The sequence below is a fragment of the Chanodichthys erythropterus genome, chromosome 7 (assembly GCF_024489055.1).
Source record: "Chanodichthys erythropterus isolate Z2021 chromosome 7, ASM2448905v1, whole genome shotgun sequence".
Taxonomy (NCBI): Eukaryota; Metazoa; Chordata; class Actinopteri; order Cypriniformes; family Xenocyprididae; genus Chanodichthys; species Chanodichthys erythropterus.
In genome coordinates, this window is record NC_090227.1 from 8,722,477 (window position 1) to 8,744,429 (window position 21,953).

Below are 21,953 nucleotides of genomic sequence, written 5' to 3' on the forward strand. Positions count from 1 at the left end.
GTGACACTCTGGGGAACGCAAACATTTTAAATGGCAAAAATGATTTATTACAAAAGCATTGAAATATAATTTTTCCTTCCATCTCATATATTTTTCCAACTCCATGTCTCCTTAGGGGCTCCGTAACAGACATTTAGAACACACATTTAAAAAGATTATTAAATATTGTCATGGAGTCCAGGGGTAGTTACCACACTTTTTACACCAATTAATATTTCTGAGGGTAGTTTTTACCTTGTTATTACTCAGGAAAAAAACAACAACAATGTAGAGTGGTGCAGGTATGACGTCAAAACCCAGAAGTCTAATTCGCCGCTGGTTCCTTCGATATTTTCCTATGGGGTTTTATAATTGGGTTTTCAATTTATGAGTAAAATATTTAGTATTATATTTATCTCAATAGGGAAGAAAAGACTATTGCAACTTTTTGAACCTTTTTGGATCTTCTAAGTTTTGGTTTCCTGGACTTTAAATGGAGGAACAGAAACCTCTCAGGTTTTATTAAAAATATGATTTGTGTTTCAAAGATTAATTCTTTTAGGTTTGCAACGACATGAGCGTGAGTAAATAGTGACCGACTTTTCGTTTTTTTGGATGGACTATCCCTTTAAAGTGAAAGATTTGTTAAAAGAATTTTTACAATAGTAATAGTGATACTTGCCTTAGCAAATACCACTCATAACAGAATACTAAATGATAGTAACAGAATTAAATTAGTCTTTTGTGCTCGTCCTGAGAGAATGATCAACAGTATCCAGAGCTTGTAACCGTTTCATAACCGTTTGAGAGGAAGTCTAGCTTTCCCTCTTTTTCTCTCCGTTGCTTCTCCCTCCCTTTTCCAACCCCTCCCTCCCATATCTCTCTCTCTCTAGGGCCAGGACAGCAGCTCGATGACGCAGCACTGACAGAGGCCTGTGGAACGATTGCTGGGCTGAGAGAATAACAGAGAGGCGCTGCTTTGGCCGGCCTTGACATTCAAACACACACACTCTCTCTCTCACACACACACACATACACACACACACACACACACACACACACAACGGCACAAAGGAAGTACTTCTGAGAGAGAGCAGCTGATCTGGCCCTAAGGAGAAACTGTGCTGCCGAGTCTCTATCCTTCGCTCTCCTCACAACCATGGCAGAACAAACTGATCTTACCCTGGGCCAGACTGTTTACATCTACAGCTGCTCAAATATGGAAGAGGAGGAGGAATAGATCAGGTATATATCAGCCCCGCTCACTCAGAACTCTCTCTTTCGCTGTCTTACTCGCTCTACTAACACACAGATAGATAGTCCATTAATGCTGACTAAAAAGAGGCGTTAAAATGTACGCTGTGCTTTCCGCTTTGGGACTAGCCAGGCGATCGAGTGGCCATGAGTGAGATGAGTGCGTGTTTGTGTGTGCAAGCTTGTTTTTAGTATATACTGTGGGAATGCATCCAGACAGTCATTTTAGTGCGTTTCTCTTGATTGCGTTCCAATAAAGGCGGGCCTTACTGTAACAGTGACGTAATAATCTTGTAATCAGCATAAAACTAAATGTTTTCCTGCACTATAACATGATTACTAATATAACTGTGGAACTTTTTGATAGTGACAAGATGAAAAATTGTAAAATACTAATAAAAAAACATGCATACTAAAAATTGCAGGACTGGGGATTGTGCATGATGACCACCAGGGGGCACATCACTGTAGCTCCTCGCACAGACACACATTTAATCGTACCAACAGGGACCAGAGGAAAGACGATCTCGATTATGAGGAGCGGAATGAACAAACGTCAGGTTGGTAAAGGGATTTTAATCTTACTGTGTCATAAGAATTAAGTAAGAAAGTAAGAATTTAATGAGTCACTTGATAGCAGGAAATGTAAAACTGTAGCCTGCCCTTTTGATTTTGTTCCAGCAAGAAGACAAAATTATTGTGGTTATACGTATGTGATGTTCATGTTTGATTTTCGTTTGTTTTGTCTGTGATGAATTCACATTTGAGCTGAATTGCTCACTGCTACAATTTTGTTTCATGAGCGGCACAGTTTCCATCTATAATTCATTACGAAACACAGCAGCCCACATATTGACCTAGGCCTCATCTTGATCATCAGAGCGATTTGTCATAGTGTTCAGTTTGTTTTCTCTTACTTTTTATGTTATACTTTAGGCCATGTTGGCCTTGAGAGGAAGACTGGTACAATGAGCTCACTTGGACTGTGGTTTTACATAGCATAGAGTAGGTCTCACTTTGACAGGCCTCAGATGTATTAGCATCTTTGATGCTTTCAGGGCCGCAGCCTACATGTATTATAGAGTGACAAAGAACAAAAGTACTTCAGCAATGCAGCACTTCTCCGCTAACGGTTCACTGCATACTTGCTATGACTAGCGGTTATGGCGGAACTGCTCCTAACACCCCGGGTTATTTAGAAGCAGTGCATCGCATTGCAGAAGAATTCATTGCGACCTTTTTTTTCAGAGGGAAATCACTTGTACAATGTAATAGTCTCAAACTTTCAGGTTTTGTCAGGGGTAAGGGTAATAGCAGCAGGAAGTGCCCTGAACTGAAATAGAAATGTTCTAATTTATGATCCATTTCTCTTATCTCTAAATTACTCTACCTCTCAAAAATATGCATAGAAAATACCAGGAAATGTACCACAACTCCAATAATAAGTTGTATTAAAAATAGATAAATTGTAAAGATATTGGAATAATTTTCATTATTTTACACATTTTACAAGAAAAATGTATATAAAAACTAAGTACAATAATATAACGATTATAGCAACAGCAATATTATATTGCTATTAATAATAATAATACACTCTAAAAGTCTGTAAAAATACATCCCAATGTACTGTTAATATGATGGAATTTTCTGTACTGATTTTTCACAGTTGTTTTACATATATTTGAAATTACGTTTTTGTTCTTTAGGGTCAATAAACGTAATGGAAAAGGTACTGGTAATGTTCTGCCAGAACATTATTTGTTTTGTTACAGATCTTTTTCTTACAGTGTCTTCAGTATTTATTACATAATATTATTTATATCTATTTCAATAAGGTAATTGGATATACAAATAAGGGTTATTATATTCCAGGGCTCCAACTCTATTTGACCAATTAATTTCTATTCTTTTACCATGATCTTTCCAGAATTTTTTTTTTTTTTTTTTTACAATCCTTTCAATTAATATATTTACATAATTAGATATTAATACGTAGTTCAGTCATGAAACTCTAGATGGCGCAGGCTGATGGGTCCTTAACGCAAGCTGATTAATAATTACAGCATTAACTAACTGGTACGAGCTGATTGATCCATGTCACTTCTTCAGTCAATGAGCTTGTTGTTTACACATTAAATGGCTGGTTTCATTCACTTCAGCAGTTTTCAGCATGCTTCAGAGTTCCTCTGAACCCTCCACCTTCCCCAGCTCCACCTGTATATATCTGCTATGGGTTATTGATATATACTATTTGTGCAGCAGCACTATGTCTTACTCGCAGCAGCATATCGGCATATGTATTGGCAGTAGCAAGTTCCTGTACTTGCTCTGCAGCAGCAGCATAGCAGATCTATTCCGCCAAGACCTGTCACCTGTCATTCCTGTCATAACCATTATCATGCTAAAAATCTTCAGAGAGTTGCCATGATTGAATTATTTATATTACTTGTACATAGATATATTTACTTTTTAAGTATCCAATAATACAAAAAAAATTGTAATGTTTGTCCCATTGAATCCAGTTATTAGTTCCAAGGCAGGTACCCTCACTGCATTATTTAGATGCTAAAATATATTAGAGCAGAAAGTAGTGCAAAATGTACAGATACTTCAGTTATCTTGTAGCTGAAGTTGATTAATCTCAATGACTTGTCCAAAGCACAATTTACATTGAATTCTCAGTATTTTCCAGGACGGTGGTAACACTGATATCAAGTATGAAATTTGTTTAGACATAGCAGGGCAATTGATTCAAAAGATAAAAAAAATTGGATATTCCTAATTATGTATAAGCTAGGGCTGTTCAACGATAATCGTGATTATCGTGTACAAAATAAGAGTCTGTGTTTACGTAATACATTCATGTTTGTTTTGTGTATAATTATTATGTATATATAAATAAACATACATTCATGTATATATTTAAGAAAAATATCTTATATTTCTATAAAAAATATTTACATTTTTATATATAATATAAATATATATATTATTTATACATGCATATATTTCTTAAATATATACATGTATGTGTGTGTATTTATATATACATAATAATTATGCACAAAACAAACATGCATGTATTACGTAAACACAGACTCTTATTTTGTACATGATAATCACGATTATCGTTGAACAGCCCTAGTATAAGCAAAGAGTGAGAGGTTATGGGCTGCATGGAGAGATCAGTGATCAGTCTAGCTTCTGATTCTTATTTCACCATCAGTGGTTCACTTATAAAACAACCTGGGAGCTGAACACAGGCCAGGACACTAGTGAATGCAGCCTTTGTTACAGAAGCTTGTCTTCATGGCACCCAGGTAATCAGCACTCAGCCTTGTTTCCAGAAATAACCGCTGGTATCTGGGCATTAGGTTCACAAGCTGCACTGCGAGCTGAAGGAGGCGGTCTTCCGCAAGCTTTAAAGAGACACTTCACCGACTTTAAAAGGAGGTCTGGTACATTAACCCACATGTAAACAAGAACTTGCTTGACTGAAAACTAAATAAATATTGCTTAGAAATAGTGTAATAAACCCTTCTTCATGATGCCATCTACAGATGCCATCCACTTCTTGGAAAATCTGGGATTTTTGTTCTCGTTTAAATGTGGAAATAATTTTAGGATCTTTAAAAATTTAACCTAAAGAAAATATGTATTCAACCATATTTTTAGTTGAAGTATCATTAGGTCTTATTCAGATCATGTAATTACAGCAAAAAAAAAGAAAGAAAGAAAGAAATGGACAAATAAATACTAAGACATAAGAAACCTCTTTTTAAAAATTCAGCTTACACTTTACATAAAATAGAAGCTTTTTCAGCAGACCTCAGATTACAAAGAATTGTATTTCTATACAATGGCCATTGTAATTGATTTTTAATGAGATTAAATAGTTATAAATATAAAAAGTATATATTCTCCTGTTTAATGGTGTTTGGGAACATTTAAAATTGCCGTTATGCGAGTGTGTAGATTAGAATATACACCGGTGCATTCAGTATTTAAAAAAAAAAAAAGATTTATTAGTGCGTTTCAAATATGTTGGAAAGCAAGGACAGAAGCTTTAGAGAAAATGAAATAATGTGAAAGAAAAAGAAATAACCATGAGTATTCAAAGGATTCTTGTGCAAATAAAAGTATTTATTTGCAGTCCTCACCCTAAATAAAGACATACCCAGTTTGGGCCATGAAATTTAATAACCTGCAGATGGAATTTGAAGTTGCTCCTCCTATTTTTCCCTGTCCATTTTCTCCCATTCCCTCCCTCCCGTTTCCTCCCTCTCTCGCGTTCTCTGCAGAACAGCCGCATCCCTTTGCATCAATCAGCAGCCATGTTGAAGGTGATCCCACAGTCCTCCACCACCTTTCCACTTCCTCCCGAGCTCTCGTTCTCTCTTCAGCTCTCTCGCGCATTCGCTCACAGTCCACGGCGGTTTTTCACTTTAATATCTTATCCTCTCATGCTTTCGCTGAAACCCCTCTCTAGTCTTCCTGTCCTTGTCTCAAGTCACCATTTCTGCTTTCTCATGCACTCTCTCATTCTCTCTTTCTCCTCCTCTGCTCGCCCTCCTTCTGTTTGATATCAGAAATGAGCATTTGAGAAGCAGACTGTGCGGTCTCTCTCTCTTGCTCGTTCTCTTTCTCACACCCACCCACCACCACCACAAAGATGCTCGCATAAAAATGTTGCAGCAGTGTTAGCGGTACAGCTATAAGAGCAAACAGCCACGTTCAGATGTGCATAAACACATTCTGGACCATAGAAACGCATGAGGTGGGCGAGGGACAGGCGGAGAACACGAACATTCGTGTGCCTGTGCATCTAAATTCATCGCTGTTCATGATCTTTTTTTGGAGAGCTGGGGGTGGAGGGGAGCTCATCTGAAATAGCAGCATCCGGACTGCTGTTATTTATTCTACGTGATGGAAAATGTCAAAAGCTGCCTCTTGCCAGGTGCCGTTTTTGTTTTGACACCGGTGGTTGCATTGTTGCATGCACCTCACACGGCATGTGAGCGCTTCTCACATGTTAGCACGCTGATCCATTTTCCCCGCGCTCTCTCGTTCCGGCTGCCCTTTTGCAGTGGTTAATGAAGTTGCAGTCCTTGCTAGCACGCCGCATCTCTTTTCCGCTGCTAATAATGCACAGACAGCAGCAGAGCTGCCCTGCCCGACTATTTATAAACTCCACAGTGGGCGAATAGACCCTGGTGGCCAGCTAACGCGTGTATGGAAGGAACGAGACCTACAGCAGGGTGCAGTGGAGCAGACTGATGCCCCCTGCCACCTCTGGACTGGGCGTCTCACGCAGAGAGGGCACTGGGACTAGGGTGAACGAAAAAGAGAGAGAGTGTGAGTGAGAGAGAGAGAGAGCAAGCAGGATAGACTTATAGGAGAGACTGCGATCGCAGCAGAGAGCAGCAAGTGACGAGTTGAATCTAAAAAAAAGCTGTAACACTTTCGCCTGCAAACGAAACATCTTTTTCCAGCCATCAGTGGATCGCAGGAACTGTAGAGGAAGGCGTGAGCGATGTTTTCCGCTCTCCATCCACTGAAGCGCTTTCTCTGATTAACTGAAATAAAGGTACGTTCAGCATGCTTTTCCCTCCAGTTTCAAACAGACATAGTCGAGCGCGTTATTACAGAGCAGCGCATGAAGACTCATGTGGTTTTATCTGTAAGAATGAAAGCTAATGTTTTCGCTCTTTGAATGGACATTTCATAATTCTAGAAAAATGTTTCTCTCATTTTGTACAGAACGGTTTGAGGGAAGGTGGGGGATTTTTATTTTTCCGCCATTTCGCTTATCCGGTATGGTAAGTCATGGTAAGGGTGTGGCAGGTGATACATTCACGGACAACAAATGTATTTTACGCCTATATATAATGCCTGAATGTTGAAGAAACCTTCAACGGCCAAAATAACAAAGAGCAAGACTAAATTTGTTTTTTAATGTATAAAAGGGCCCTTCAACTCAAATTAGCATTGCCATCCAGCTCTCCGAGTCTAGGGGATGTGATTTTGACTGCGTACTAGTCCACTAAACTCCCACACTTGCACACACGCATGTACAACAATACAGATAATGGTGATCCCCGGCCATTGTCCGCAGCTAAATGCTACCGGGGCTTCCCAACATGGCGCAGTCTGTAAGAATGAACCGTTTTTCTCTGGACAGAAAGCACAACTGCCTGCTCAGCCGCCATTCATACAAATCCCAATAAGTGCTGCGCCACAGCATGTTGCCGTGACAACGGAGGCCTGTCAGACAGGGAGCAGGCGGATGTTTTCCCAGCGATTAAGAGAGGTCTGCCTCTCCCGCTTAGCGCAATCACAAACAGTACAGATTAAAATAGATCCTCAGCAGCAGCATACCAATAAATCTGGCATGCTGTTACATCCAGACAGTTTCAGCTGCGTTGTTTCATACAGAGTAAAGGTACAGGCAGAGCAATAATGCTGTGTCATGATGTTTTCGATGATCAAAAGGGAGATATCACTTCTATGTGGTTCTGTTGTTTCCTTTCTCGTTATGAGCAACGCATAATGCATCAAGGCGACCACAGAACAGCCTGAGGAAATTTTCTTCTAAACTAGTCAGTCTGTTCAGAAACTTAGCGCTGAGCATATAAGGCTTTGTTAGTTAATCGTTTTAATAACTTATATTAATTCTCCGAATTTAGATTCTAAAATCCAAAATCGCAAGTCCAAACAAGATCGACCTCTACAGTCTAATAGAACATTTACAGGCAGCCATTTTACTTTATGCCAAGATGCTTTTTGTCGTGGTTTCAAAATGGCTGCTCTGTTGAAAGAAAACAACCTCTCAAAAGAGGTACGTAAAACTTTACCTTCTCGCCAGACTCGTGTACATTACTGAAAAAAACTAAATGCCTGCACGTTGCAGAGGATTTATTCTAAGTATGTACTAGAACATTGTCAATTTACAACAAGTGCTCCACTAGAAACAAATCTACTAACAATGGCAAAGCGTAACGTTTTTAACTTGATGGGGACCATACAGACAATGCAAAGTTAGCATGATTGTTATCTGTGCCAGTGTAAAAAGCAATTCTGCAATTTGGCAACTAAAAAGGTCATTTGAGGCCTAAGCGTTTCATTTTTGGAGCCAGTGGCTCCCACGCAAGGGGCCCTGAAAATGCCTAAAAAATACATTGCAGTCATTCATTTGAAGAACAAAGTGATTCAGACATTCCATCACCGCCACACAGATAAAACTAGGGCCTCATACACAAAAAGAGCAAGAGAGGAGAAAATAGTGCAAATGAGAGACAAAAGACTAACAATCCATATGAAAACCTGTATTCACTTTGAGCTTTGTGCCTCCAAACAATATGTTGTTCTTTGCTAGTACACTGGCCATGAGTGTTGCTGCATCTGACATATTTCTGCTTTGCAGTGGCAGGTCACTCTTCCTCATGGGGAGCATTCGAACTGAAAATAGATAGTGAGAAGCAGAAATAGGTCAATTTGCTAGGATGGATATTCAAAAGCTTTTGTGTTCCTCTACCAGCAGGGAGATGGAGAATCTGGCCTTTGTTCATTTCCTCATAGTGCTGCTATGTAGTTTAGTCAACTAATACATACAAACGAGCGTCATGCGCTGGGGTCGCTGACTGAAAATGAAAAGACAATTTATACAATTCAAATATGAGTGTACCTTTGGAACTTTTTCAGACATTTGAAATATACATTATATATTTTTACTTTTTACAAAACATTGAAGTAAATGAAAAATGATTTATCATGCTGAAATATATACAGTGAGAAATTAATACTTGCAGTTATTTTTAATCATTTTCAAGTTTTAATCCTTTTCAAATCTCATATTTATATATTGTTTATGTACATTATAACACACTGTTTGAGAGCCTGATTACAAAAACAAAATTCTCAACATTAAAAGCCATGTCGCATGCACATAATTATAATGTTCTAAAAAAAATATGAAGCCTATATGACGTACTTGCACTGTAAATGTTGCACTTAACTGTATTTTCCTTTTTAAAGTGATTCCAATCATATTTCAAGCAATTGAAACCATAATGGCGGACAGTGTGCATCTGAAGTGTCTCAGCTGAAGGATATAATCCATTATTTATCGGCTTTGATATATCGGCCAAATTTTCTTATCCGGCCGATAACGACAACATTAAAAATTAACATATATCAGCCGATACCGATATGGTGCATCCCTAAAAAAAAAACAAAAAACAAAAAAAACAATGTACTGCTTATAAATCATAATGTACAAACACTGTCAATACAACTTTCTTAAGGATTTTGTGTTGTTGTTTTTTTAATGTCTTTCCTTATCCATGTCTTTTATTTTGATGTCATCTTGTTCTTGTGAGTCTTTTGTCTCTGTCAAATGTATCCCTCCCATGACCTAATTGTGCTCAGCTGTGTTTTGCTCCCTCATTAGTTCTTGTATGTACTTTATATTGCTCCTATGTTTGCCTAGTGTCTGCTGTTGCCTTCATGTACACCTGGTAAGATCTTACGTAAGAGTAAGGAAATCATAATTATGGGATGTTATGTATTCAAGTCTGCAGATATAGCCAAAAAGTACAAGTTGTTGTTGTAGGTATAAGTTTTTGTAGGTATATTTTTTAGGTATATTCATTTCAAAATATAATAGCTCAAAGCTATCTTGTGTAACAGAGCCGGATTGAAGAGGTACAATAGGAAAACAGATATTATAGTGCTATATATAGCACTTTGTAGAGGACACGTTTATTACATATCTTTACATATCCAGGATATAACCTGAAACTATGATTTATTTAGGCCTATATCCAAATGCGGTTAAAGGTTGGATTTGTCTTGCATTATTTGTATGTTTTCCAGCCCATTTTATGTCAAAACAGGTCATGTTATGTATTGTTTTGAATTTTTCATTTCTTTGCATTAAAAGGATACTCCACTCCAAAATAAAAATTGTCAACATTTACTCATCCTTGTGTTGTTCAAAACCTGTATGACTAAATTTCATCTGTAGAAGATAAAAGAGAATATTTTGAGAAAAGTGAGGTGGTTTTTTTCCCCCCATACACTGGAAGTCAATGGTCTCCAATGTTGTTTGGTTCCCAATGTTTTAATCTTCTTTTGTGTTCAGCAGAAGAAAAAGTCATACAGGTTTGCAACAGGTTTGGGTAAGTGATGACAGATTTTTTTATTTATGATTAAAGTATTGGGAAGAACAATCTGTTCAGGAACATACAGAAATTTGAAGGTGAAATAACACTGAAAAACAATCGTAATATAAACCTTTAGGATCTAGCCTATTAGGAGGCAAAAGTCTTCTCATTACAGCAGTCAGGGTAAAGTTAAGCCTCCCCACGGCTAACGCAACCTTACCGGTTTGACTTATTAATATTAATTTGGTCACATGGACGAGCACTCTACGAAGGTTAAGCAGCGTCAGCATAAACTTTATTATTCATGTGTTAAGCCAGGTAAACTTCTCTTCAAGTGCCCCTGTGATATTTCTCAGCTAGAGAACCATGTGTGCCAATATGTTAGCAAAATAAAGAAGCATAGCAGAAGCACATTTGCATTTAGCTTCACCTGTTCCTGTGCCCCATATTGCTTCTGGTTCTGGGTTACAGTTCATGTACAGTTCTTTCTCTCTCTCTCTCTCTCTTTTTTTTTTTTGAAGGATTGTAAACTGATTGTGCAAATTGTTGTAGTTCTTTAAGTACATTTATTTGTTTTTCTGTGCAGTTCTGTTTTATGCTTTTCTTTGTGCATGTATCTATGTGTACTTACCTTGTACAAAGTATGCTTCTTGTGCACAAAAATAAACAAAAGCTTTCTATGGAGCTCAAATAAAAGTAGTAAGATGAGGAGAAAACATGTGGGAAGAATGAATGCAGTGTGCAAACATACTCAATAATATATCTCTACTAGCCTTCACCTCATTTCCCTGCATCACAACAACAACAACAGCAAATGTAAGATAAAATTTCTGTCTTCGCACTTGTATATACCATAATGTGGTTATCATCAATATATGGGTATAAGGATTGCATATATTACAGTTTTGGTTATAAGCTAACTGCATCTGCTAACTTCACTGGCTTCACTTGATTACTGCTTTATAGACGCTATGATTCTGAACCAAGTGGCTTATGAGTTGAGTCATGCTGCCATCTAGTGGTTTGATGTGATAAGAGTCATCTAATACACTTATCACTGAGAAGTGTGTATTTGTTTAACATAGTTTTTAGAACATTTAAAGAGATGGTTTTCCCAAAAATAATAAATGTCAATATTTACTTACCCTCAAGTTATTCCAAACCTGTATGTATTTCCTTCTTTTGTGGAACACCAAGGAGTTTCTTCTTTTGTGCTCTGCAGAAGAACAAAAAAAAGTCATTCAGGTTTGGAACTGCAAGAGGGTGAGAAAATGAATTCATTTTTTGGTGCAGTCATTCAACTTTAAAGGCAAAATTTAAGTGGCATGATCAGTGAGGATCTATGAACAGAGACTTGCTCATTAAGTAAACTGAATACCTCAACCAGTTAATTTTCCCTTTTTTTCCTCTCTGTAAAACAGTTTATTGACATTCAGAAACAAAGGTCATATGTTGTTATCTCAAAGTAGACCTTTTTCACAGATTTAAATTATTGTTTGTTTGTTTTTTTACTTTGTGTCTCTTCTCTGCAGATGACTGTGGTCAACCCTAGCACTCTTGGTCTGGTGGACAATTCCCACCCCCAAGCTGTCCTCAGTCATCTTAGTGAACAGCGTTCACAAGGCCTATTCTGTGATGTAATTATCGTTGTGGAGGATGTCAAATTCCGTGCTCACCGCAACGTACTGGCTGCCACAAGTGGATATTTTCGGAATGCTTTCAAAACACCTGATGTCTACACGTCCAGCCAGGTGCTGGAGCTAACAGACCTGAAATCTGAGGTCTTTGCTAGCATTCTAAACTTTATCTACAATGCCAGAGTGGAGTCAAGTAGTACAGAGGACAGCAGGTCTCTGGTGGCTGCTGGAAAGCGTTTAGGAATTCCCTTTCTGGAGAAATTGCTAGACTCTGAAAGGCAGAGCTCTGGTCTCTTGCAAGGCCAAGCCTCTGCAAGCTGCGGAAGATCAAGCGGTCAGTCAAAGTTGGCAGACACATGCACACTGAAAAAAGAGACCCTCAAGCCTGAGGAGTTAGATTGCTCCAAGGGCCCAAGGATCACCAATGCTTTCTCCATTACTGAGGTTGGGGCAGTAAACAACCCATTCTCTACACTGGATCACCGTAACAAAGTTATTGAGGAAGGGCATTCTCCTTCCAGCTCCCAAGATACAAGCATATCACCCATAGAGAGTGAGCCTGCCCATGCTCTAACAGAGCACTCATATGCAGTGAGCCAGGGGCAAGAATCTAAAGAGGTTAACCAGGGGAATGATAACAGAACCATCATGCCTGTCGTTCCTCCAGCTAAGACTGTGGTTAACAATAGACTTGGACCTATAAAAAAGCGTCGTATACATGGTAATGGTATTCCGTCTCTCTCAAGTGAGCCAGGTGCAACTGTGCCCACTATTACTGGCACATCTTCAGTGGAAAAGGCTACTGTTGCACCATTATCTTCCTCCCAGTTATCCTCAGATACAGCACCAGTGATACATTCCAGCCTTGATCTCTTGCCACCACTTGACGTCACACCCTCTCAGGATGCAGAGCCACCCTGCCTCAGTCCTCAGAATACACCCAGTGTCCCCACCTTCTGCTGCCAGCAATGCCCTGAAACCTTTAGTGACTCTACGCTTCTCACCATCCACATGCAAATACACAAGAGATTTGTCAGTCATTTGTTTTGCAAGTACTGCCATAAAAAGTTTATGCATCTGAAAAGACTGCGCAATCATGAGCAGGTTTGTGTGAAATCTCTAAAAGGTCCATCTGAGTTAGAGACAAATAATAAAGATTCATTGAAAGTCCCAGTGTCTAATGGTACACCCAATTCAAATACCTTGCAACACTCTTTACCTCCACCAGATCTCCATATCCCTTTAAGTTTAGACCCCACATTGACTAGTCCCCCTGAGCTGTCTCAGGATCAAGTTAATGGGACCTTAAAAACAAATAGCACTTCAAGGACATATAAATGTTCTGTATGCAGACGGGCTTATGTGACCATTTCCAGTCTAAAAAGACATGAGAATGTACACTCATGGCATAGAGCCTATCCTTGTCACTACTGCAACAAAGTTTTTGCTTTGGCTGAATACCGTACAAAGCATGAGATATGGCATACTGGGGAACGACGGTACCAGTGCATCTTCTGTTTGGAGACCTTCTTGACTTACTACATCCTCAAGAATCACCAAAAGTCCTTTCATGGCATTGATCCACAGCTGGCTGTCAATAAAAAATCAGCAAATGGTGGATTCAAGAGTAGTGTGTACCCCATAAAGCTCTACAGGCTTCTCCCAATGAAGTTTAGAAAGAAACGTTATAAGTCATACAGTCAGACATACTCTGAGGGGATCGAGGGCAATGATGAGTCCTACAATGAACCACTGGGCAACTGTTCCCCCCACACTCTTATTGACAGTGCAGTCCCTACAACTAATTCAGATGTTGTTTGTGGTCAGTCATTATTTTCAATGCCAGTGACATTCATGGCCACCCCGAAAATGATGGCATCAGAAACTCCTCGCATCAGCTTTGACAAACCGTGTGACCAAAACATAGGATTTCCTATGTCATCTGAGATAGACCAACCATCAAAACACCTCTCTACTGATTTCAAGAAAAGGTCTGGATTTGATGGCAAAGGGTCACCGCTCTTCAGCCACAGATTTACAGATTCTTCAAAAGCAATCGAGAAAAACACAGGGACCTCTCTCATGACAAATGGAAGTGACAGAGATTCTTCAACAGAGAAAAACACAGAAAACAGCACAGACATTCTTCCATTCCTCAACATACCATCTGTCTGCTCTTTCGAAGGGTTGAGCAGGCTGAGTGAACTGTCAGCAGCAGCACAAACCATTGAGGACATGGCTAATCAGCTGCTACAAGCAAGACCCGAGAGCATAACACCGGATCAGCCACCTAATGGAAAGACAGAAACGTACATTGCTAAGCCTGCATGTCCAGGCCCATCAGTTGATAACCAAGTCCTTCCCCTCTGCCAAATAACAGTGAAGATTGGCAACGAGGCAATTGTTCGACGAAAAATAAAAGGCTCAAAGCTATTTCCAAAAAAGAGGAAAAGGAAAAGCTGGAGACAGGAGGGCATAGGTCAAAATAGCCCTGCAGTGGAGAGTATTGGAAGTCCAAGTTTGCGACTGAGAACAGAAGTCACAACATCAGTTGCAGAAAATGAATCATATGATGACCCAAATGATCCTGAATCCGACAAACTATGGCGACCCTATTACACATATAAACCTAAAAAGAGGGGTAAGAAACTGAAAGGCAAACGAACAAGGATGAAACATGTGAGATGCTACACTAGACCATTGTCACCTGAAGCCAACGAAGACTTCAGAGAGATACCGTTCTGTCCAGATGAGAGGATCTCAGCAGACAACTACGGGGTCAGGAGGGAGCCAAGGCATAGCAGCCAAAAGGAAGCTTTCCCCTGCCACAGCTGTGAGAGCTCTTTCTCCAGCCAGACCTCCCTCAGCATGCACATCATCAGCTGCCATCAGCCACGCTGCAGAATATGTGGTAAACAATGTCCCCCTGAATCCAGCACAGCTGGGTCCACTGCAGAGGATAGTGGTGACTTTATCTGCAAGAGCTGCACTGAGGATGGCTCCTGTTTCAGCTCGGATGTGGCGTCCCACAGCCTGAGCATGGAAAAACGTTACAGATGTTCTTACTGCCCACAGCGGTTCCTTTACCTTGCCACCAAGAAAAGTCATGAGAAAAAACACCTAGAAAAGTCAGGAAAAGGACACAATTGTAGGTATTGCTCAAAGGTATGTAAATCAGCAGTGCTGTTGAGTGTGCACGAGAGCAAGCACTTCAAGTCAGAAGATGGAGAAGATCCAGACATGACATGTAAAATAGCCAGTTCGTTTTCTACAGGTAAAGAGCGCAAAGGACAGATCAAACCTGAACCTTGGGAAAGCACGTATAGCTCCTCAGAGATCAAGCCAAAGATGGGGGAACCTATGGACATGGATTCTGAGGGGAATTATCCTACAATCCCCAGTGTCTACAAGAAAACATCTTTGTCATTTCCTTATGCAGCAGATAGGTCTTTCACTCCCCTTCCCTCAGAGATAAAGAGGAAGAAGTCCAAGAAAAAAAGCATTTTGGAACGTCCTAGAGGATTTGGATTTGAGGGGCACGCACAGGACTCTGTGATATGGGGCCACCAGGACTGACCTGCCAACACAGGTACAACCAAGTAAAGCGCTGACTCAGTCCAATATGTCAGCCAAGAATGTCTGTAACCAAAGGAACTTCCCAACAGCCTACAGTTGCTCAAGTCAGAGCAGCATTTCTGTAAAGAGGAACCTAGTTTTCACACCCACGACAGGAAGGAAATGCATCTCCTGCTGATGTCACATAGAATAATGACGTAAATGACAGGGCAGGCCTTACAACGTTTGAAACAATGGGGAAAAACGCACAAGAAAGTATGAGGAGTTTGGCGTAGTAACTTTGTCTTCAAGAGAACTTGTGAGATGTAAATATAGAGTATTTTTCTCATGAAATACTATTGGTAGTTTTCCACATTTTTTATGAGAAAAGGTGGTTTTATTTTTATACGTTTTTATTTGTCTAAGTCAGGTGGATCTTCCCTATTTCATTGCTCATTGTGTTGTACTCTATGCATTAAGTAAAGTGAACAGCTAGCAGCACCTTAAAGTAAAGATAACTTCGAGTGATTGTACTTTTATTGTAACATAACACCATTACCACCGTTTCAATCTATTTGTTGCACAAAATGCAGTAATAACTCTGCTGATAAATGCTAAAATATTATTTTCCAGAATATACCAAAAGTTTTACCTTTCATTTATAAAATTACATTTGATTTTGTGGAATACTTACAACAAATCATGAAATAAAAAAATAAAAATAAAAAAAATAACACATAACACAAGTCATGTTATTAAGTAACCTATAACACAATATCTTGTTAAAATTGTTGTAACGTTAGAAAATGTAATAATGTTAGCCACAGTAATGGAATTTAATCTGTTTTTATGACATTACATTTAACAAATGAAAACGAGGCTATAAGGAATAGACAGTTTTTTGACAATACATATGTTTTGTTCGCAGAATGTTAAAGGTGCAGTATGCAGGATTTTCAGTAACTGTTTGTAAACAAAACATTCAAACTTGGCCTCTCCTTGTGGACAGAACACGGCCAGTAGTGCAAGCCCTCTGCCCTGACATTATATCAGTTGCACATGCAACCCAACTGACTCTAGAAATTACCTATGGGAAGAAGAATGATGAGCTATTTGTTTATCATGCATAAAAAGCATTTTTTGGTGTATATGAAAGAAGTTAGATGACTGACTGTAATTTGCAAGCAAGCTTAGCTATCTTCAGTCTAGCTCGCTAATAAACAACAATTATGTGTCATCATAAAAACAATTACAATGCCTAGTAATCTGTCAAGTTACAGTCATATTAAGCCTATAGCAACATTAACGGGCCAAAGGTGCAGCCCAGAATCATCCCGAGCACAGGAATTCAAAAAATACAGGCACAGGGCAGTGTCTCAATAGACAAACACCACCACACACTTCTAGAAGTCTATACTTTTTTTCCTCGAAAATCCTGCATAGTGCACCTTTATACAAAAGGGTACACAATACTACAAGACATTAAACAGACTTATAGCCTTGTTTTCAATTGTGGCACATTAAAAATGGCATTTACCCTTGACTAAGGTCTATTGTAATGTTGGCTGAGTTTTCATGCCAGTAATAAAATGTCAAATGTCAGTTTTCTACAATTGGAACACATTTCCTAATGTCATATCTTTAGAATCCATTGTACAAATAAACTGAAAAAAATGGACAGGTTGACTGAGAGAGAGAGAGAAAATGAGTGAAACAGAGCCCAGAGCTCCTCTTCCTCCTGAAACTGTTGACTTGTAAGTGGGAACTCTGTTTATTCATTCAGATTGTCTCTCTCACTCTCTCTTTGGGCCTCCATGCTGACCCATCTGAGAAGCTCATTCCCATTTTTCTGTCGGTCCTCTACACAATGCGGCATTCACAGTGTCCCGTCTGGGCCCACGTGACACCAGTGCCAGATGTTCTGAACTCTCCGCCACCGTCAACTCCACTCTCTGGAGATATGCTGGCAGCAGGTTTGTGCCCAAAACAGAAAGCCTATCAGTAAAATATATGTGAAGGTTTTCCTTCATTCCAGGTCATTGGGGAATGTCTGGTAGTTCATTCATCTGTACCAGATGATTTGTTTTACATTTTTCAAAAACTTTACTAGACAGCCTATCAGCTACTTATCTGTTTTGCATGCCTAATCCATCAAAAAAAAAAAAAAAAAAAAACATCCAACTACCCAGTCATTGATGAAGGTGCAACACTTCATAAATTTGCAACAGAACATGTATATAAATATATCTATGAAGAAATGTCCTAACAAATATTCTATTTTAATAAAGAGATAAACTGAAGTAATGCTGAGCAAAAACAAAAATTCAAGACACTACTGAAAACTATCATACACAAGTGCAATCTTTAGAGACACTGAAATCAAAGTAAAACAACATTACAATAACATGTTTGTGCTCCTTTGGTGACAGTGGCTACGTTTAAGTGCACCAATTGACGATTTTCACATTTCCAGATTTGGAATCTGAAACAACAGTAAACTATAGCAAGGTAAACAAAATCCATGATACAAAGAAATACATCAATTAGACAAGAGAAAGCTGTCAAATTTCCATCTAGAAACCTCCTTGCAGTAGTCTACTATTTACTAGTATTTTGTAATATACCATATAGGTATGTGGGTTATAAATATAATAATAATAATAATACTATTATTATTATTATTAATAATAATATTATATATATATATATATATATATATATATATATATATATATATATATATATATATATATATATATATATATATATATATATATATACACACACACATATACACAAATTATTTATATATATATATATATATATATATATATATATATATATATATTACAGCTATGGAAAAAATTAAGAGACCACTTAACATTGATTTCTGAACTTGGAGTGGTCTCTTAATTTTTTCCATAGCTGTATATATATATATATATATATATATATATATATATATATATATATATATATATATATATATATATATATATATATATATATATATATATGGCAATAATATAATAATATGATAATTATTGATGTATTACATTATATTATTATTATACTCTGCCATAAAGATGAAAAATAAATAAACAATGTGTCATAAGTTTTATTTATTAGTAATAATCATACTAATAACTAATGTGGTTTTCAAGAGATTTTTGAGTAGAGCAGTATTCAATCTTAATGTATACACATAGGTATGTGGGTTATAAATGTATTATATATATATATATATATATAAATATTATGTTATATTATATATACACACACTATATTGCCACAAAACTTTGAATTCAGGTGGTCCAATCACTTCCATGGCCACAGGTGAATAAAATCAAGCACCTAGGCATGCAGACTGCTTCTGCAAACATTTGTGAAAAAAATGGGTCAAATTGTGAATTTAAGCATGGTACCATGATAGGTTACCACCTGTGCAATAAGTCCATTCGTGAAATTTCCTCACTACTAAATATTCCACGGTCAACCTTTAGTGGCATTATACCAAAATGGAAGCAATTGGGAACAACAGCAACTCAGCAACAAAGTGGTAGGCCACCTAAAATCACAAAGCGGGGTCAGTGCATGCTGAGGCGCACAGTGTGCAGAAGTCGACAACTTTCTGTGGAGTCAATAGCTACAGACCTCCAAACTTTGTGTGGCCTTCAGATTAGCTCAAGAACAGTGCGTAGAGAGCTTCATGGAATGGGTTTTCATGGCCGAGCAGCTGCATCCAAGCCTTACATCAAGTGCAATGCAAAGCGTCAGATGCAGTGGTGTAAAGCATGACGTCACTGGACTCTAGAGCAGTGGAGATGTGTTCTCTGGAGTGACGAATCATGTTTCTCTGTCTGGCAATCCGATGGACGAGTCTGGGTTTGGCGGTTTCCAGGAGAATGGACTTGCCTGACTGCATTTTGCCAAGTGTAAAGTTTGGTGGAGGGGGGTTATGGTGTCGGGTTGTTTTTCAGGAGTTGGGCTTGGCCCTTTATTTCCAGTGAAAGGAACTCTTAATGCTTCAGCATACCAAGACATTTTGAACAATTTAATGCTCCCAACTTTGTAGGAACAGTTTGGGGATGACCCCTTCCTGTTCCAACATGACTGTGCACCAGTGCACAAAGCAAGGTTCATAAAGACATGGATGAGTGAGTTTGGTGTGGAGGAACTTGACTGGCTTGCACAGAGTCCTGACCTCAACCCGATAGAACACCTTTGGGATGAATTAGGCCTGGGCGATATATCGCATGCGATTGTCACGCGCATTTCGTCAGTAAAGCCGGTTCCCTGATTCCCGCTAAATCACCATCACCTTCTTTCAAATGGAGCGGCATTTAATAGACAGAACTGTAGATCACTGATAAGCCACGCAATATCACGATCATATCTCAGATGCATCGCCTTCGATAATGAACGCGATATTGCGTGGCTTATCAGTGATCTATGGCTCTGTTTATTAAATGCCGCTCCAATTGAAAGCAGGTGATGGCGATTTAGCGGTAATCAGGGAACCGGCTTTACTGACGAAATGCGCGTGACAATCGCATGAGATATATCGCCCAGCCCTAGGATGAATTAGTGCGGAGACTGCGAGCCAGGCCTTCTCACCAACATCACTGTCTGACCTCACAAATACGCTTCTAGAAGAATGGTCAACAATTCCCATAAACACACTCATAAAAAAATCCTTTCCAGAAGAGTTGAGGCTGTTATAGCTGCAAAGGGTGGGCCAACTCCATATTAAACCCTACCAATTAAGAATGGGATGTCATTAAAGTTCATGTGCATGTAAAGGCGGGCGTCCCAAAACTTTTGGCAATATAGAGAGTGTGTGTATATATATATATAAATTTCCACAGTTTGTGAAATAGGTCCATAGTCTGATTAATGGCAATAAAATAATATTATATAATATGATAATTATTGATGTTTTACATTATATTATTATTACAATACTCTGTCATAAAGGTAAAAAAAATAAATATGTCATATAAGTTTTATTTAATAACTATTAACAATAACTATTGTGGTTTTCAAGATATTTTTATTCAATCTTAAAATTTCTTTAAGGTCAGACAAAATCTATCCACCAAACCATAGCTATCAGATTTGTACTGCTTCCCAAACTACCCACACAGGGGCGGTTTCAAAACCTAGTGAGCGGTGTATCTTGACAGTAATTTGGGGTATGGTAAGTACCTACAACTCCAAAAATGCTCTCTCGGTGAACAACTAAGTAAGTTTTAAAACACAAGTCACTGAGTTTCTTCCGAGTGCCCGTTCATCTGCTCTGTCGCTCGTCCTCCACTAGGGCTTCCGTTTGTTTTGACTACATGATGTTGCCTGTGTGAGTTGATTCACACAAATCCCGGTCTGGTGTCGCGACCAATCGCACTGAGCCGGTGACGCTTCGGGGCCGTCCGTCCGTGAGCCTGCATTCATAAACGGATGTGATAAGTGTTGAATGTACTGTACAGAGACGAAACTTGGACCATGGCGGAAGAAGACGACACGAAAATCCGGATTTTGCAGAGCCTCCGAGGAAAGATATGTAAGTGCGACACGCTGCGAGTTTGGTGTGTGTGTGGAAGAGTATGTTTAGATGGCTTTGGGAGAGAAAGAAAAGGATCGGCACGGGGGAAAGAGGGGCGCGGTAGGAGCAACACACACATACACACACACACACACACACTCACATTCAGAGTTACTGGATGGGGCTCTGAGAATCCAGCGCTGTTTGTCACATTTTACGCACCGTTTGGATATGTAGCTCGCATGAGTTTAGGTATTTTATGTTTAAGTAATGTTTACATCTTTAGTGACAGATACAGTTAATTGTTTCCCCCATTATCTGTGAGTTAGCCGTGGTGCTAACATGCTCCATAGCCTGGTTCCCCCTCACAACCGCCGTTTTTATTCACTAAAAATGTCAGTACAGGAGTGAAATATTGTTCTTTATTAAACCGTTTTAACTAAACGCGTCTTTATGTCACCAGAGTTGGCGGTTGTTTGTTTCATTCTTACCCGGATTGAGGTTGTGAAATAGACGGTGGGATCCTCGCCGAAATTTGACAAATTCTGAGCTGGACGGAAGTTGTTGCATCGCTTCAAATACGCGAACACTGCCACAGATTATTATAGTTTTTACAATTTTCTACAAAACCATTTGTAAAGGCGAATCGTATATTATGTATAATATAAACTTTAACTAAATAATTGTGAAGTGATTTCAAATTAAATATGATAGCACGCACTTAATTTACATTCCACATTCATTATAGTTAGTAGAATAATACTGTGGTAACGTGGTATTAGGAGCTACTGTCATCTAAAAAAGAAATTAAAATGACAG

General features: G+C 38.7%; 2 protein-coding genes across 8 annotated transcripts in view; both read left to right on the forward strand.

Annotated features, from left to right (window-relative positions):
* The first annotated feature begins 891 nt into the window (after nucleotides 1-891).
* Nucleotides 892-17,515, forward strand: zbtb38 (zinc finger and BTB domain containing 38). 7 transcript variants are annotated; one of them, XM_067389760.1, is made up of 4 exons: nucleotides 4,363-6,823; nucleotides 6,997-8,074; nucleotides 9,271-11,216; nucleotides 11,933-17,515. In XM_067389760.1, the coding sequence occupies exons 3-4, from the start codon at nucleotides 11,133-11,135 to the stop codon at nucleotides 15,611-15,613; spliced, it is 3,765 nt and encodes a 1,254-aa protein (XP_067245861.1). In that variant the 5' UTR covers nucleotides 4,363-6,823; nucleotides 6,997-8,074; nucleotides 9,271-11,132; the 3' UTR covers nucleotides 15,614-17,515. The 7 variants fall into 7 exon arrangements, with proteins under 7 accessions (XP_067245860.1, XP_067245863.1, XP_067245861.1 ...); XM_067389761.1 differs by having other exon boundaries at nucleotides 6,997-7,055; XM_067389759.1 differs by lacking the exons at nucleotides 4,363-6,823; nucleotides 6,997-8,074; nucleotides 9,271-11,216 and adding exons at nucleotides 892-1,224; nucleotides 1,659-1,793.
* Nucleotides 17,516-21,000: 3,485 nt separating this feature from the next.
* The window catches only part of rasa2 (RAS p21 protein activator 2), a 54,421-nt gene continuing 53,468 nt past the window's right edge, over nucleotides 21,001-21,953 (forward strand). The window contains exon 1 of the mRNA XM_067389766.1: nucleotides 21,001-21,152. Coding sequence (XP_067245867.1) covers nucleotides 21,095-21,152 — 58 coding nt within the window. The 5' untranslated portion in view covers nucleotides 21,001-21,094. The remainder of the gene's footprint in view (nucleotides 21,153-21,953) is intronic.

Coding starts and splice junctions, on each gene's coding strand:
- zbtb38 (XM_067389757.1), top strand. CDS start 6,933: ATGTTTTCGCTCTTTGAATGGACATTTCATAATTCTAGAAAAATGTTT. Junction 7,056..11,932: donor CATTTCGCTTATCCGGTATG/GTAAGTCATGGT, acceptor TCTTCTCTGCAG/ATGACTGTGGTCAACCCTAG.